The sequence below is a fragment of the Notolabrus celidotus genome, chromosome 10, assembly GCF_009762535.1.
Source record: "Notolabrus celidotus isolate fNotCel1 chromosome 10, fNotCel1.pri, whole genome shotgun sequence".
Lineage (NCBI taxonomy): Eukaryota > Metazoa > Chordata > Actinopteri > Labriformes > Labridae > Notolabrus > Notolabrus celidotus.
This window is the reverse complement of record NC_048281.1, coordinates 35,324,606-35,342,587: the sequence shown is the minus strand read 5'-3', so window position 1 is coordinate 35,342,587 and position 17,982 is coordinate 35,324,606. Positions and strand designations below refer to the sequence as shown.

Sequence of the window (17,982 nt, the reverse complement as noted above, 5' to 3'; positions counted from 1 at the left end):
GAATACCAAATATCACCAGGGATGTGCTCATTTAGTCAACTCATTGTTTCAACATCATCACCATTGTTACTTGGCACCAGAATTACTCGCCAGTTAAACCAATTATTACAATTTTAGATTATTGTAGCCCCTAAATGCCGATCATGAGCCGTAGTGCAGACACCTGCCATTAGCCGAGGCTATAGCTCTGGTTAATGGCAGACGGTGACAGACGCTATCATGTAGCGCAAGAAACTGGCATATAACCATTTAACCTGAGCAAGAGCATGTGGACGTTAACATGTTTAGTTTAGTTTAGTCACACACATCATCACAAACGTACATATATATATATTCAGTAAACATTTGCACAATGGTTGGATGTGTGGAAAGGGGTGAAGCTATTTTAAGCTTTTAATAGGGGGCCCATTTTCCCACAAATAAAGTGGTAACAGACAAGATACAACAACAACATACTGCCAGACAACAAACACACAACAGACAATCCCAATGTTGTGGCTACATACATAGATTAGTGTGTGCTTTGATATGATCAGTACATTAATCATACATTGCCAGAAGTTGCAATTTTAGCTTTTTCTTGAAGATGGAGACGGAGTGTGACATTTTTAACCCATTGTGCAGGGAGGACCCAAGGCTGGTGGTGCTAGCTCTGCTAGTGTTAGCCACACTCTGCAAACCAGTTTGACAGAAGACTCTGTGATCCCGTGTTGAGCTGTGTTGAATAAGTTATAATCATTTTTGAGTGTTGTCTTACCTTTAGACAAGTCTGTTAGTCAGAATTTAAATTTCTGTTTAACTGAGGAGGAAATTAGTTGCCTCAGAACATCCCTACTCATCTCTGCTACACAACAGCAGGACTTCCCAAAGGGCACAATCGTAGGCCTTCACCAAGACCACAAAACACATGTCCACTTTATGAGTAAGCTCTCCTCCAGCATTCCTAGGATCTGCTAAGGATGAAGTCTGCACTGTTCCTCGTGTATCTGAGGTTTCACAATATTCCTGGAGCTCCTTATCATTACTTTACACAATAATCAAACAAAGGTATCCCAGTCTGACTGGAAATTCTGAGCCACACCACACCTGAGAGCAACCCCAGTTTAACATTCACATTCCTAACACCATATCACCTGACTTAATGTGCTGTTGAAACAGGACAGCTTCCAGAAAAGACTCTACCTAGGGCATCAGTTTTTATGAATCTGAAAACGCTGAGAGGAAACAGATACATTAAGTCAAATTAAGTATTAAAACCAAAATTCTCTAAGCACAGATTTCCCTCAGAGGGCTTTACGATCATCGATTTATGTTCCTACATTCTTAAAGACTAAGAACCACCATGACAGCAGTGAGTAATCTCTCTTCTTCCAGGCTGTAACCATTCTCTTCATACAGAACATTTCTCTTGGATGAGTCTCAGGTTCACCCTGAAACAAGTCATTTCTCTAACAGCTCCACAGAGAGAACAAGAAGGACCCGACACATGTTCAGGTCATTAGCTGGGAAGCCGTGGTCGGTGCAGCCCCGTGTGGGGATTGAGTCATGGTCTGTCCTCTCCCACCACAGGCCCTCTATGAGGTCTACCCCCTATGAAAGGCTCTCTTTGCATGATGAATGGCCTCGGCTTCATCGTGCGGCACTCGGGGAAATCGAGTCATGGCTTCGAGGTCATCGGTGCAAGTCTGGTTTACACGTGAACATAATCATCCTAATACACACCTGAAGGCATCAGCGGGTTAACTCACTTAGAGGCTACTTAGCTGAGCAAACTTTACTGAAGAATCTATTCACGTGCATCAATGGAGAGGCTGTGTCCGTGTTGGTGGATGTAAACAAAGACTTTTCAGGATGGAGAAAGGTGAAAGAAATATCCTTTTCTTTGCTGCATAGATTATTTGTACGTGCTGTAAAATGTTTAAATCCCACGCATACAATTTAGAAATTAAATTTTTGCAAAGATGACCATTTAAATAGTTGTCTGGTGGCCTGAAAATGTTAAAACATGACGTGTGCTTCTTAGAAAACCAAAGACTCAATGGTACCTAACACAGTATTGGCACAATTCCACATAAGATACATACATCGACCAAACAGGCGTCAGAAGCCTTTGGTGCCAAACAGTCTGTATGGAGAGCAAAAGCAGGAGGAACACAATCCAGTGTAATGAGGAGGATTTCTTTCTCTCTATAAACAGATCTCTGCATGAAGAGCAGCTAACAATCTGTTCTACATCAAACATTTACACTGAGTTACAAATCTGCTTGATGCTGTGTCACTAAAGACAATCAGAGTTCAGATTTCCTGACTTCCCTGAACGCAGCATCAGAAATGATGGATCCCACCTCCATTCAACAAACAAACATTGTAGACGTAGTTTTCTTCTCCTCTTGAGGACAGACCTGACAAAGCTTTTTACCTTCAGATACAACTAACCTGTAATTACAGATTCTGATTCAGAGACATGTTGAATCTGGATCTCAGGATCTGGGTTTGAGTCTGAGAAGGGTTCTGGTCTCTGTCTGTAGTCTGAGTAGGATCCACCAATCAGGTGTCAGCAGGAGAAACAGTCTGTATGGAGAGCAACAGCAGGTGTTCTAGAATTCTGACATCAAAGACAGAATAGAATTCTGTCTTTGATGATGTCAGAATTCTGTCTTTGATGATGTCAGAATCTGTCTTTGATGATGTCAGAATCTGTCTTTGATGATGTCAGAATCTGTCTTTGATGATGTCAGAATCTGTCTTTGATGATGTCAGAATCTGTCTTTGATGATGTCAGAACTCTGTCTTTGATGATGTCAGAATTCTGTCTTTGATGATGTCAGAATCTGTCTTTGATGATGTCAGAATTCTGTCTTTGATGATGTCAGAATTCTGTCTTTGATGATGTCAGAATTCTGTCTTTGATGATGTCAGAATCTGTCTTTGATGATGTCAGAGTTCTGTCTTTGATGATGTCAGAATTCTGTCTTTGATGATGTCAGAATTCTGTCTTTGATGATGTCAGAATTCTGTCTTTGATGATGTCAGAACTCTGTCTTTGATGATGTCAGAATCTTTCTTTGATGATGTCAGAATCTGTCTTTGATGATGTCAGAATCTGTCTTTGATGATGTCAGAATTCTGTCTTTGATGATGTCAGAATTCTGTCTTTGATGATGTCAGAATTCTGTCTTTGATGATGTCAGAACTCTGTCTTTGATGATGTCAGAATCTTTCTTTGATGATGTCAGAATCTGTCTTTGATGATGTCAGAGTTCTGTCTTTGATGATGTCAGAATTCTGTCTTTGATGATGTCAGAATTCTGTCTTTGATGATGTCAGAATCTGTCTTTGATGATGTCAGAATTCTGTCTTTGATGATGTCAGAATCTGTCTTTGATGATGTCAGAATTCTGAGAACAAATGGAACACTCCGTGAAGAAGGTCAGATCTAAAGAAACATCAGTGTCTCTAATCCTCTTTCATAGACCTCCATTCAACAAACAAACATTGTAGACGTAGTTTTCTTCTCCTCTTGAGGACAGACCTGACAAAGCTTGACTTTGGACTTTGGACTAATCTGCATCATGATGTTGTTATTTCAGCAAACTGAAGACCCGTTAATTACAAGAACATCACAAGAACATCAGTTCCTGTTTCAGGTTCATACCACTGAAGGAAGCCAGAGAGAAGCCTCTGTGGAACTGTTTACAGTGAAACTGAGACTCAGCAGAATCAGATGAACTGGCTGATGCAATGAGCTAAGAAATGAGGCCTTTGTAGCATCATTGCAACTTCTCAAGTTGATAAATGGACTGTAAACAATGCAGTGCACGGAGAAAAGAGTCTTGTTTCGAAGGTATTTACCCCTAAATGCTGGCTGTAGCTGAATTACTGAGAAGTTGACAATCGTTCCCAGATGCAAATATGGTCGTTGATAGCTGGTGAAAGCCTACGGGTCCCAAAACAAACCAAACAAACAGACAGTAAAGGCCCAAGTATTTGACACCTGGGTTATGAACCAGCTGCAGTTCAATCTGATGACCAGGCTAACTTTGATTTAGCTATGGGACCTAACATGCTTGGTATTCCTTATATAAAAGCTTAAAGGCATAATCTGCAATCTCTGTTGTTGCTATTTGACCTGATATGCAGCATTTATAGTCAGGTATTTCTCCTGGCTTGAAGCTCTGTCTCTCTTTATCCCTGTTCTGTTCATCATCAGGTGTTCAAATGTAAAAGAAGTACAATAAATCAGCCCTTTACTCTCCTGTGTGTTTTCATTCTGTTCTGTTTGCACAAGGTGTTCACGACTGGAGTGGACGGGGTCTCCGCTCTCAGGAAAACACTTATGGTTGGGATTAAGCTCCACGCCCAGGAGCCCACAACACTCACACATTCATATACACTCACATAGTTTCACAGCTGCTCTGTGTTTCCACATGTGAAGTCATGGTCTGCTGAAGTAGAAAAAACAAGTAGTGCATATTAAAACAGAGGACACAACCCTGAAGAGAACAATGGAGGGAGGGTGAGAGGAGCCGTGACAGAGAATAACACCACGAGACAACAGATGAGGGAGAAATGGAAACGCGGCCTCGCCCTCTGGAGTCAGCGTCTGACCCGGATTTGCTCCACTGTGTTCACGAGTCAAACTGTGTTCCTGCTGAGCTCTGCTGAATGATGACATGTGAGAATCATTAGGTTATTTCTGTCTCATATAAACACAACCCTTTTATTTCCAAACCACATCTCTTTCATGAGCCTCAAAGCCAAACCTCTGCGGGCGGGTACATGAGAGGAGTCTGCTGTGCACGTTTGGAGACCGTGTGAAGAACACAGCAGATACTTATGAAGCGACACTTCTTGATCCCTGACGTTAGCATGTTGATTTAGTATTGTTTTCTTTTTTCCAGTATCTATAAGAGGCTGTTTTAAGGCACCCTTTATCCATTATAGGAAGGTTCTTGGTGGCTGTTTAAAGGTCTGTTTCCTCACTTTCAAACCGCCTACTTGGTTAGGTTAAGAGTGATCACCAGATTCTTCTATCACACCTCGAGCTTTGTGTAGGCATTAACCTTGTAAAGCCTGAACCATCAAATAATTGCCAGAAAATTCTAATTCTTTCAAAATGGGGTGTTTATTGGACCTTCTGACAAATAAAAGAAAAATAAATGAAATACCAATTCTCATATCTGAGTTTTCATTTGTATCATATTTGATACATCAGGCATTTTGTTGCAAATGTTTTGCTCAAAGTTTCTTATTTTTTACACAAACTAAAACATAAAAAAACAAAAAGTTAAGCCTATTATACTTTGAGTTTCCTTCAAATTTTTTCCCAGTAAGTAATTTCAAACCTAGAAACTATTTTTCCCATATTGCATGACAACGTCATACCTATTTTGTATCTGCTATACAGCAAAAAAAAAAGTATTTATTGTTTATTTCTTCTCTGAATTGTTCAGTTTTTAGTTGAAATCAATGAGCAAAATATAATTATTTACTAGGGAGCCATGGCAACATTCAACCAGTCATCAATCATCATGATACAGCAGGTTGCATATATAAAAATACAATATACATTATAAATATCTCAAAGTCTACTCTAAATATACCTAATTATGTCATGTACACATGTTCTTAAATAATAAAGACTGTATGTTGCTGGACTTGGATGAAACAAACTTTCAAATTGTTCCTGAATCTTCAAGAGGAATAGTTACTGGATTGATGCAATTTAAAACTTATTCATATTTCATGACTTAATTTATAGTCAAACGTGTTGAAAATGTGTGTATTAAAATTGATGCAGCAGGTATATAAGGACGGTAACACTTTACAATAAGGGTCCCTTAATTAGCGTTAGTTAATGCATTATTAAGCATTAATTAACAGTTTAATAATAGTTTAATAGTCATTATAATGTATTACCTAACATTAACTAACACATTAGTTAATGCATTAATAAGCAGTTAATTAATTTCCACTGCTCAGAGTTAATTAATACATTATTAAGCATTAATAAAAATTACAAAACTTAATTAGTTAACCATTAGTGAATGCTTTCTGGACCCTTATTGTAAAGTGTAACACATGCATCACTTAAGTAACACATTATAAATGCTAAACTGCCTCATAAGCATTACTTAACCTTAATTAACCATTAGTGAATGCTTTTTGGACCCTTATTGTAAAGTGTAACACATGTATCTCTTAGGTAACACATACGCTGAAGCAAAATGAGTTGAAATGTAGTTGAAGCAACACATATAAAGAATTCAACACATTTTATTTAGAATAAAACAGATAATCACAGATAACATCTCAACTGGCACAGAGAAGTACGGTGGCCCTGAGAGCTCACAGCACTGCAACTTAAGAAAACACATGCAAAAAGACAATGTTTTTTTCTAATGTTTTGTGTTGTGGACTTTGCAGCACGTTTTTCTAATGTGTTGTACTGTGGTCAGTTGCAGTGCTGTAAGCTCTAAATTCTTTATATGTGTTGCTTCAACTACATTTCAACTTATTGTGCTTCAGCGTATGTGTTACCTAAGGGATACATGTGTTACACTTTACAATAAGGGTCCAGACAGCATTCACTAATGGTTAACTAATTAAGTTTTGTAATTTTTATTAATGCTTAATAATGTATTAATTAACTTTGAGCAGTGGAAATTAATTAACTGCTTATTAATGCATTAACTAATGTGTTAGTTAATGTTAGGTAATACATTATAATGACTATTAAACTATTATTAAACTGTTAATTAATGCTTAATAATGCATTAACTAACGCTAATTAAGGGACCCTTATTGTAAAGTGTTACCGTCCTTATATACCTGCTGCATCAATTTTAATACACACATTTTCAACACGTTTGACTATAAATTAAGTCATGAAATATTAATACGTTTTAAATTGCATCAATCCAGTAACTATTCCTCTTGAAGATTCAGGAACAATTTGAAAGTTCTTTTCATCCAAACTTTTTCAAACTTGGTGAAAATAACCCCGAAAAACCTGGAGTGGGTCTCTGATCCACAGCTGACATTTTGGATGTCTCCAGTGACGTCCTTCTGGTGCATGAATCACTCACACCTGGTGGATTATCCGTGCACTGCATGTATCTGATTGTATACATCAGGGTTTTTCAGAAAGAATATATCACACTGATGATGTAGAGGTCTCAAAAACTGATGTATCAAATATGATACGCTTGGTGTAATAATGTCCTGAAATGGTTCCACTTGTATTTGTCAGAGAGGACCTTCTCTGTCCACCTTAACACTCTTCAACGGAGCCCCCTTTAGTTTGTGGGGTCCCTCAAGGCTCTATTTTGGGGCCTGTACTGTTTTCTTTATTTCTGCTTCCACTGGGGTCCATCTTTAAAAAAACATGGTATCTCTTTCCACTGTTTTTTAGATGATTTACAAATGTATCTGTCTTTAAAAACAAAGGACTCCATGAAAGCCTTGTTGAGCTGTCTCAGAGATGTGAATTCATGGATGGAGATACGTTTTTTGAGCGTAAATGAAAAGAAAGGAACCTTGGTGTCATCTTTCACAGTACGTTCAGATTTGATAAAAAGATCAGCTTTGTTGTGAAGACGAGCTTCTTCCTGTTGAGACTTCTGGGTAATGTAAAAGCCTATCTCCCTCCTCATGAGTTTGTAAAGGTTATCCACATGTTTATCTCACGAAAACATGTTTGCTTGTAACACGTGAAAGGCGACCCTCTCACTGACCCGTCAGAGAGCCGATGAAACAGAAGAAGAGTTCAGGGGTCAAGGGGCAAGGCCAGAGGTCAGGGGTCACTGTGTTTATGAATGCAGCTCTAGACTGGATGCGCTGCGTCAACAGAACTTCATTAGGGTCAGGATGTCACGAGGAGCGAGACACAACAGGGTCTCGGATTTCAGCAGAGATCTGACACGACACACTTTACTTCAACCTCAGAATTACAGAAAGGGTGTTTCCTGAGATAATCACGTGTCTGTTAGCTTCTCTAAATGAAGGAATATTCACATTAAGGGTTTAAAAAGGCGGGATTAACCTCCAGGATGTGGCATCGCCCACTGATGTAGAAATTAGGAATGAAGCAGTCCACCATTCATCCCCACATAAAGAGACGTTTTTACATGTGGAGCTCTCAGTCTTAGAAAGAACTGTGAAGTTTCAGATGTTTTATTCTCACCATGAAAGCTTTGAACAGAACATGTGAGACACAGATGGGTTCAGCTGTGAGGGATGTCAGAGTTTGTGAATTCAAACAGGAGGAGGGTGGAGCAGGAAGGGCAAAATTCGACATTTTCCTGAACTGAGCCCAACCAATACATACAAAACATAACTTCTGCATAGTGCTGAAGTACATCATACCATTCAAGGATTTAAATGACTTGCATGGTAAGAAAGGTAATACATTTTGCCAATGGATGTCTTAAAACTGCAGCTTTACAAGCTAAGGTAGATTAAACTTAAAGGTATCATGGGGAACTTTTGATTTTGGCGCCCAAGGTAAGAGGTTTGTCTTATGGGAATTGTTGCAGGCAACCTAACCGCCATGGCACCTGTAGTTGGAGGTGGATGCTGGGGTAGCAGTGGCATTGGCAAAGCAGAGGCCGCCTCATCAGGAGGATCAATTGTCAGGTGATTGTGAGGATGATGCACGGCAATGTGGAATCAGTGCAGCTCCAGTTTTCTGCCTGAACCAGCTCACAGGTGTCGCTCCACTTCAGTCTAAAGGAGAGATTATATCTTGTTTATTGTACAAGATTTTCCTCAAGTTGTCTTGCCATTATTTGATGTTTCTTTATATATGTTTTAGTTTTTCACTTTAAAACTGTTGAATAAATGAAGTTGAGGTAACCTCCATTGGTGCCACCCATTGGTTTAAGCCTCCACATTGGCGTTTTGTCCATCGCCATCTTGGTTTTTATCACCAGGAGTGAGGATTCATGTATGAGAGGACAGATCCGTGTCCGGTCCGTCTCCGATCTGACACAGCGCCAGATCTGACAGGTTTCTATTCTAGTCAATGTGTTAACTTCCACTGGATCCGCTCCGTTGCGTTCCGGCTGCGTCTCTGATCCGGCAGGTCGGAGTCCTCCGGATCAGATACACAAGACTTCTATTTGTGCCGGATGCCGGAGCACGACGCATCAATCTCAACAGAGCAGATGGAGCGGGACAGGAAGTCAGGTTTCACCAAAACAAAATGAAAACATCCGGTTAATTTTCAGAATAAAACACTCTGTGTTATCACCAGATCGTATTTCACTTAACTACAACAACAAACCAAAGTCATGATGAGCGGAGCCAGGCCTGGAGTCAACAGGTCAGAGGTTTTCAGAGGACCAGAAAGACAACATGGATGAGGAGAGGAGGAGGAGGAGAATCCTTGATTCAGGGATTACTGTGGGGAAACCTCGGTCACATGAGGAGCTGAACCATAGTGGATCTGGTGGAAGTCCGATGTCTAGCTGAGATCAGCTCGGGTCAAATAAGATCTAACCCCCATTCTGAGTCTCCCTCTTCCTGAGAGAATAAACCCTTTAAGAAGAAGGTCCGTTTTCAAATAGACTTCTATGCAATCATCTCATAGAGTCGCCCCCTGCTGCCTGTCATCAGGATTACAGGTTTTAATCTGCCTCCACTTCTTTCATGCACTTCTTTTATTCTCTAACCTCAGTTTGAATATGTTCAGTGAAAGTTTCAATAAGAAGCAGACTTCTTTCGATCATAAAGAAGGCCCAGATCAGAAGAAAGCGTGTCCTAAACTCCAGTAAAGTGAACCAACACTCATCATATATCAGATCTGCTTGATGTTGGATGCTTGCCTCAGCTGCACATGTGAACTCCACATGCTGCACATGTTTCATCCTCCGCTCATTCATCTGGGACGCAGCCTTTGGACCTCCGTTTATCTGACTTTACGGTTTGTCTGCATGTTATAAAGTCTGTAATAAAGAACAATCCGGATGGAAGTAAAGTATATGTTTCAGCTGGCAGACCTGGGAATGATTTGCACTGGCCTGACGTGAACGGTCTGTGTAGTTTGAGGAGGACTGCAGTGAGGATGTAATTACAGAGACAAATATAATGATGCACGGACTCTAAAATAGGACGCATGTTGCTGTGTTCCAAAAGTGGACACGTAAAAGTCTTTCTGACTTCTGTTTCTGTGACTTTAACCCAAATATGTTGGAATCCCATGAGTTATCGTTCTCTTTCCTGCAGCTGTTTTTATCTGCTGACATCAGGAGGAACTCAGGAGGCTCAGGGCCACTTCTGATGCTCTCGTCATCCAAAGAAAGATCTTTAACTGTAGATCCTCTGTCTGATGGAACATGCATGATAGTCTGTATCTGAGTGTGCTTCTTGTATAACGGTGCAAACAAACAGCTGACATCCTCTTTAACCCCGTTCAGGGACTTACAGTATATCTTTTGAGTGCAGGCAGCTGAGACTGAAATCTGAAGGAATGTTTGGAGACTTTTCATTTGCTTTATTTTTAGCCTCACTAACCAGCGGCTAGTTAATCTAAAAACTGTTTCCAGATGCTTTAAATGTAGTGTTGCATCTCGCCGCTGACAGACGACTCTAGCAGCTTTTAGGGGAGGAAACAAAGCAACACATGCTGCTCTGTAAGTTACATACTCTACATGGTGTGTACATGTGATTTAACATATGAGGGCAAAAGTGAGACATCCTGTTTCTGCACATTTAACCGCTTCTTAATCTGATTATTCATCCATGCATTTTGTGGCGTTTGATAAGCAGAGGGTCAGTCATGATTTAAGGTGCTTTCACACCTGGATTGTTTGGAGATGGTTTTCAGTAACAGGGGGTGTTTCCCTCCTTGGTCCGGGTCAGAACACAGTGATTGCATTTTGATGTGAAATAAAACAAGCAAGCAAAGATCCCCTGGAAGAGGTGGTCGGTGTCAGATGAGACAATTAATGCACGGTCCATCCATCCATCCATTTACCTCTGCTTATCTGGGGTCGGGTTGCAGAGGCAGCAGTCCAAGCAGATCGACTCAGACATCCCTCTCCCCAGCAACACTTTCCAGCTCCTCCTGGGGAATCCAGAGGCGATCCCAGACCAGTCGGGATGTATAATCCCTCCACCAAGTTCTGGGTCTTTCCCGGGGCCTTCTCCCATTTGGACGTGCCCGGAACACCTCTAAAGGGAGGCGTCCGGGATGCGTCCTTATCAGATGCCTGAACCACCTCAGCTGACTCCTTTCAATGCAAAGGAGCAGAGGCTCTACTCCAAGCTCCCTCCGGATGTCTGAGCTCCTGACCCTCTCTCTAAGGCTGAGCCCAGACACCCTTCAGAGGACACTCATTTCATCCGCTTGTATCTGCGATCTCAGTTAGGACCCACAGCTCATGACCACAGGTGAGGGTTGGACTGGTAAATTGGAAGCTGTGCCTTCCAGCTCTGGTCCTTCTTCACCACAAACAAGACCCTGAGTTACTTAAACTCCCTCACTTGGGGCAAAGACTCGCTCCCCACCGAGAGACAGCAATCCACTGTTTTCCAGCACAGAACCAAAACCTCAGTCACGTTCAAGGAGCATCCTTTTTAATGTGAAGTGATACATCTGATGGTTAAAAGACAGCCGGTTGAGACTTACACGATTTACACACCACTTTGTTATCACTTTGTCCACAGGGGGCGCCAAAATCAACACCAAGAAAAGTTCCTCAGAGGAGCTCTAAGTGTCTGAATGATTCTTGATGTGATGCAATGTGATGATATTCTGCTGAAAGCTTCCTCAGATAGATTTTTTTAGCTCATTTCAAAGTTAAGACAAGTTTTCTGCTTTATGAAAAATATATCTATTTTTAAGGCTTCAAAGAATATTTCTCTGTTAAATGTGCTTCATTATAAGTATCTCCTTTCTAAAAACAATGATTCCTGTCTTTACAAGGTCACTTCAGTGAGAGACAAAGGGTCTAATTTTGTCATCCAGCTTATTCAAACTGGTCTCTCTCATTTTGTGTGAAAAAACCTGACAAAGATGACCGAGAGGAAACCTTTAAATACCAGTTAAAGGATGCATTTCTCACAGTTTCTCACAGGAGTTGCTTGTGTCCAAATAAAACTCAATAAGATTGAAAAATAAGTGATTAACCTGCCATGAAAATAATACAGAATGTGTGATGTAGATAGAGAAATGTGGTATAAACATAGACTGTGTGTTGTTGCTGCTGCTGTATCTGCAGCACACACTGAGCAGTGTTCTAGCCTTCACAGTGAGAGTGGATGTGGCTCTGAACCAGTGGTTTACTTTTCTTAACTTAGGCTTTAATTACTGGGAAACTTTCTTAGAGCAAAAGGGAGAGAGAGCTCCCTTAAAGAGCAGGGACAGTCACTGTGAATATATCATTTTGGTTATAAACATGTTCAAACAATTTCCATGTTTGCTTTTCCTCACTTTAAACATTATATAGATGGACAGTCCCTGAGTTTAAATATACCCCAGTGTTTCCTCTCAGTCATCTGTTTCTGAGAACCAAAACAAGAGCAGCCCTCTGGGTGGGAAAGAACCGCTCCAGTCTGAGGGGGGACTCATGGTGGACAGGGACGGGTCTGGGGGCGTTTCTCTGTCCGCTTTTAAAGCAGGAACTTTCCTCTGAATCTGATTATGGTCATTTCTCTTCCTGGTGATCCGGCCAGCAGGGGGGCAAACTCTTCAACTTCTCCCACATGTTGAGAAATCCTCTCTCTAAGTCATCAGCTGGAGGTGTGATTCAGTGAAACTTAAAACCATCTGAGCGCAGAGAGGAGGACAGAAACTTTGGTGCACAGCTCTCCTCTGAGTGGAATGGGAGTTGCAGAGTGAGCAGTCCGGGGCAGGTCCATGCCAGAGTCCGGAGGTTTGTGTGGATATTTCTGGGAAAGCCTCCAGAGCTCATTCCTGCCAAGGAGAACCTGGGAAGAAGCACAGCCGCGTTTTTTCTCCCTGTGCAGACTCAGCGAAGAGTCCCAGCGAGGATCACACGGAGAACACTTCTTACATTCTATGCGTCCTTCCTCCTTCCTTTCCTCCTTCCTGCGCGCAGGAGATCTCCCCACAGTGTTTGGGAATAAACAAAGCCTGAGGATTAATTGGGAGGAATGAAGTGATTAGTGTTTTGACGTTCCTGTGAGAGGATTTTGGAGATGTGAAGAGGTCCAAACTTTACGCCGAAAGACTTGATTCATTCCTCCAGGGCTTTGAGGAAATATTCTCCAGAGTTCTGGATGTTAGTTTAACAGAGATGAGAGCCTCTGCTGCTTATCTCCTGGGATTATTGGAAGTGTTGGTGAGATGAAGTTTTGGATATAACTGTTTACGCACAAACAAACTCTGCTCTTCCTCGCGTGGCTGGTGGAAAAAGAGCAGACAGTGGAGTGGATTTCTTCAGCAGAGGACATGCTCTGAAACACTGGCTGTATATCCTGTGCACACTCTGCACACCTTCATCTGGATTTCATTGATTTTTAACCTCAAATGCACTAAAAGACGCGCGTGGATCTCGGCTCAGCCACTGGATCTGTATCCCCCCACCCCCCTCAGTGAGTGCTTCTTTATTTGACATCTCGACACCATGCAGGGGGCTTTGGTTCTCAGTTTGGCTCTCATATATCTGCTGACATGGACTGGAGAGGCAGACAAACCGACTCATCTGCAGCGCACGCAGCTGCACAGACGCAGCAGACAGGGGCGAGTCCAGCTGGGTTCAGCAGACAAGGAGCGCCTTGTTGGACGTCTGCGCCCCGGGTTCGGGTCTGCTATCTCTGTGCACAGTGCCAAGAAGGAGGAGGAGGAGGAGGATGTGCAAGCTGATGGAGGTGCTTCTTCAGAGCTCAGGTCAGGGGCTGTGCAGGGCAGGAGAGCAGGAGGGCTCGTGCCAAGGAGAGGAGCAGCAGGGCATGTCGGTTTGCCTCGACAGCATGACATTCAGCAGGATGAGGGCACACCAGGAGCGCGCGCCAGGGTGACCCGGATGCCCAACAGCGCAGGGTCACCTAACCTGCTGGCCAGTTTCGCGGGGAAGAACCGCGTCCTGGTGATCTCTGCACCTCATGACTCAGACGGGTACTACAGACTCATGATGTCTCTGCTCAAACCGGATGTGTACTGCGAGCTGGCTGAGAGGCACGTGCACCAGATCGTCATGTTTCATCAGGAGGGGGAGATGGGGGGCAAGGTGAGGAGGATCACAACGGAGGGGAAGGTGATGGAGGAGCCTCTGGACACTGCTCTCATCCCCAGACTCATGAGCTTCCTCAAGATGGAGAAAGGTGAGGAGGGGGTCCTGATGGGGGTGGTGATGGAAAGTAGTGTTTCAAGCATCTTTTATCTAATCTAAGAGGATATGTCCTGTTATAGTGGAGAAACCTAAGCTTTAATGAGGCAGCACCAGGGTTGGGAAGTCACTTTTAAAGCTCTCAATCAAATCCAGGGTGGCTCAAACTACAGAACCAGATTTAAGGAGTGCACAAGATGCTCTCTCGTGTCCAGTCCATGAATAATACTCCCTTATTCATGAGGAAGAACAATAATGAGAGCCTTGATTTCAGGATGCAATGTTCATCACTCAGACACCTACAGGATCCAGGTGGAAGTGTTGCATAAAGTCAGCTAAAGTCTCTAAAAATGTTCATGTTTGGTTTTAAAAATGAAGATGCAAAACTGTGGTTGATAACTCTTCACAGGTGAGCTGACAGTTCAGCTTCCTGCAGAACACCTGGGACCTAAACCTGCACTAGGACAAACAACACACACACAAAAACAGGAATATGATCAATTTTGTGGAAACAAATGTTGATTTTCTGCAACTTTTCTTGAGCTAAGTGAAGGAAAATGTGCAAAAAGTATACTTTGCAAACATGAATGTGATCCAGCGCCCAGCAATGCACTGCAAAAGATCTTGAAGCTACTGGTTGTGTGAAGTGTAGTTCACCAACTCGGTCGAGGCATGATGGCTGTCTAACATGAGTCTGGTTCTGCCTGAGGTTTCTGCCTGTTAAAAGGAAGTTTTTCCTCACCACTGTAACTAGCTAGATACTGAGATGTGCAATGCTCATGGTGGATTAAGGTGGGGTCAGACTGAGTCTTACCCTGTCTTGAAGTTGGGTCTCTGTTCATAATTTGACATAGTGTGGTCTAGACCTCCTATGTTTGTAAAAGCGTCTTGAGATAACGTTTGTTGTGATTTGGCGCTATACAAATAAAGATTGGTTGATTGATTGATTGATTGATTGATTGACTTTCCCTCATCTGACTCTATGTTTTTCTGACCTGCAGGTAAGTTTGGGATGGTGCTCCTGAAGAAGACCCTGCAGGTGGAGGAGAGGTACCCGTACCCTGTGAGGTTGGAGGCCATGTACGAGGTGATCGACCAGTCGCCCATGAGGAGGATAGAGAAGATGAGACAGAAAGGCTTCGTCCAGAAGTGCAGAGCAGCAGGAGTGGAGGGCCAGGTGGAGGAGGGCACGCTCACAGGTGAGAGGGAGGAGTCATCATGCATGTTTTAACTCAGGGCCTACCTTTTTAAGATATTTTGAGCAGAAGGTGCAGAATCGCTTTTGAATTTCTCTGCTGTAGATTGCTTCAAGCTTGAGTGGCAGCTGCAGAATAAGCTGCACTGCACCCACAAACTCCCAAGCATCCTTTATATTGGGATGGAGATTACACAATGCATCTACTAGAGGAGGCTCTGGTCTCACACAGACCTCCACTTCTCCCTCACTGCTGTCCAACTGACTTTAAGTTCCTGTCCGATCACCGCCCAGATGATCCGTTGACGTTCATGTCCCTGTCTTCAGCCAAGCTAACACCATGTTTATAGTTTCTAACCAACTCCTAAACCTTTGAACTAAAGTGGAACTTTTTGAGGGAAATATTCTTCTCTGTTGCTGGTCTTGCTTGGACTGCTGGCTCAACACTGCCCCCACAATACCCGACGGTACTGCAATGTAGATCCATAAGCTTCCAAAAAAGCATGCAGAAAGGATCACATAGTACAAGCAGAAGGCTTTGTCCAGATCGTGCATATCAGACGTAGAGCATATTTAACCTTGCAGGTGCTTCCATGCAAAGGTAGATCAGCAACTCCCAGGTTCAGCAAGGTTTTGTTGAGTAATGTAATGAAGGTTTCTGGTCTTAAATGCATCTCCCTCTTTGACAAATATGTCTCTCTCTGCAGGGATTCTTTCTGTGATGATGTTAGAAGCTGAGCATGTCAGTGACAAAAACAAGAGCTTTTAATACACAGATTATCACAGGGCGTGTTAGTCCTCTGCAGAAATGACAGCTGAAGCACTTTACCAGAAACATGACTTTTGAGGAATATTCTCAGTTGGTTTATTTGTAAAACCTGAACTCTGAGTGTGAAATGACCTGGAAGGTAGGAGGGAGATATCTGATGTTTGTCCTTGTGTGTCTTTGCAGCAGTAGATTCTCCAGTAGTAAGAAAACCAGGGAAGAAGTTCTTCAGAAAACCAACAACCACTACAGCTGCCACGACAACTACTCGACAAACCACCACACCCCCCACCACCACCATACCCCCGACAACCACAACCCGTCCCACCACCACAACCAGAGCCACCACGACCACGCCCAAACCAACCACCACCAAAGCAACCACAACAAAGGCCACAACCACAACAAAGGCGACAACCACCATCAGACGGACCACAACCAAACGGCCCACAACGACCGTGAAGACCACTCTGAAACCCACCAGAGCCCAGACCACCGCCCTGTGGCTCCCCGCCCCCAGAACCACGCCGGATCCTAACTACTACAACCGCAGAGAGAGGGAGCGGTACCCGGCGAAGACAACTCCTGCTGGAGACAACCGCACGGACAAGGACGGCAGAGACCCGTACGGACGAAAACTGGAACCTGTGACACATAAACCTTCCAAGACCAGACCGACTAAGAGGAAGAACGGGGGAGAGAGGGTGAGTGGAGGAACTTTTTCTTGTGTTCTTTGACCGAAAGATTGAGTTTTTTGGTTTATTCTTGACAAAGATGTGCTTCTGCATGTGAAGAATTGAATCCTCCTCAAAGGGCAGTTTGAATACTTGTAATGATTCCTTATTTTCACATTAGTTTGCATCTAAGAAACCAAAGGGTGCCAACGTTTGGGACCTTTTCAAGCACATTACTTTAAGCAGCAACCATTTAACAGGCTGTAACGGCTGCAGGGTCATCCTTTGGTGCAAACGCATCAATCCAAGCCTGTCCACTAAAAGCTGTTATTGAAGTGTCTGAAAAAATAGAAGAAGACCTTTTTATCAGAGAGTCTTATTATTTGCACCATTTCTTCACTCCTCAAAGCCCCCAGAGAGTAATTTTAACCTTACACAGGAGTTGCTGGTCTACCACTGTCTGAGTCGGTTAGTGGTTTTGTGTGTGTGTCATTGTACCCTACACAAATAAAGCATTGGATCCCCACAGGAGAGGCTGGGGCTCAGTGGTAGAGTTGGTTGTCTCTCAATCGGAAGGCCGAGTTGTCAAACAATAGACTCTATAATAATTGGATGTAGGATTCATGAGGTCTCCCATCTGTTCCTGAAGCGCTGTTTTGAAGTTGAACGTCAGTAGGTGCCATATTGGAAATGCTGAACTCAACCTAGCTCATGTCAGCTAGTGTGAGGTAAAGAGGCGGGCTTTGAGCGTCCTTGCTAACAGCTACAGTGTTCCCGCCTGTCAATCAAGTCAGCCACGCCTCCAATAATGCAAAACTCTTAATCTTAATATCTTTGAAGTTGCTGAGTTATGAAATAATTCCCCTGATAGAAAATGAGATATCCAGACATAAACCATTTTTTGAACCAGGCTGTAAACATGTTTATTTCTGCTGTAAAGATCGTCTTCTTTGAATGGGTGTGTATGTGGTTTCTGTTACTTCCAGAGCCAGCCTCTAGTGGACACTTGAGGAACTGCAGTTTTTAACACTTCCGCATCGGTTTGAGGTTGCT

The 17,982-nt window shown here is 42.8% G+C and overlaps 2 protein-coding genes across 3 annotated transcripts in view; both read left to right on the top strand.

Annotated features, from left to right (window-relative positions):
• vwa8 (von Willebrand factor A domain containing 8) overlaps positions 1 to 1,596 on the top strand; it is a 24,971-nt gene extending 23,375 nt beyond the window's left edge. Inside the window, exon 13 of the mRNA XM_034694074.1 lies at positions 1,570 to 1,596. Within this exon, the coding sequence (XP_034549965.1) occupies positions 1,570 to 1,596 (27 nt within the window). The remainder of the gene's footprint in view (positions 1 to 1,569) is intronic.
• Positions 1,597 to 12,648: 11,052 nt separating this feature from the next.
• The window catches only part of ccdc80 (coiled-coil domain containing 80), a 32,806-nt gene continuing 27,472 nt past the window's right edge, over positions 12,649 to 17,982 (top strand). Inside the window, exons 1-3 of one of the 2 annotated variants that reach the window (XM_034693696.1) lie at positions 12,649 to 14,289; positions 15,296 to 15,493; positions 16,442 to 16,959. In XM_034693696.1, the coding sequence (XP_034549587.1) occupies positions 13,593 to 14,289; positions 15,296 to 15,493; positions 16,442 to 16,959 (1,413 nt within the window). In that variant the 5' untranslated portion in view covers positions 12,649 to 13,592. The remainder of the gene's footprint in view (positions 14,290 to 15,295; positions 15,494 to 16,441; positions 16,960 to 17,982) is intronic. The other variant, XM_034693697.1, reaches the window with a different exon arrangement.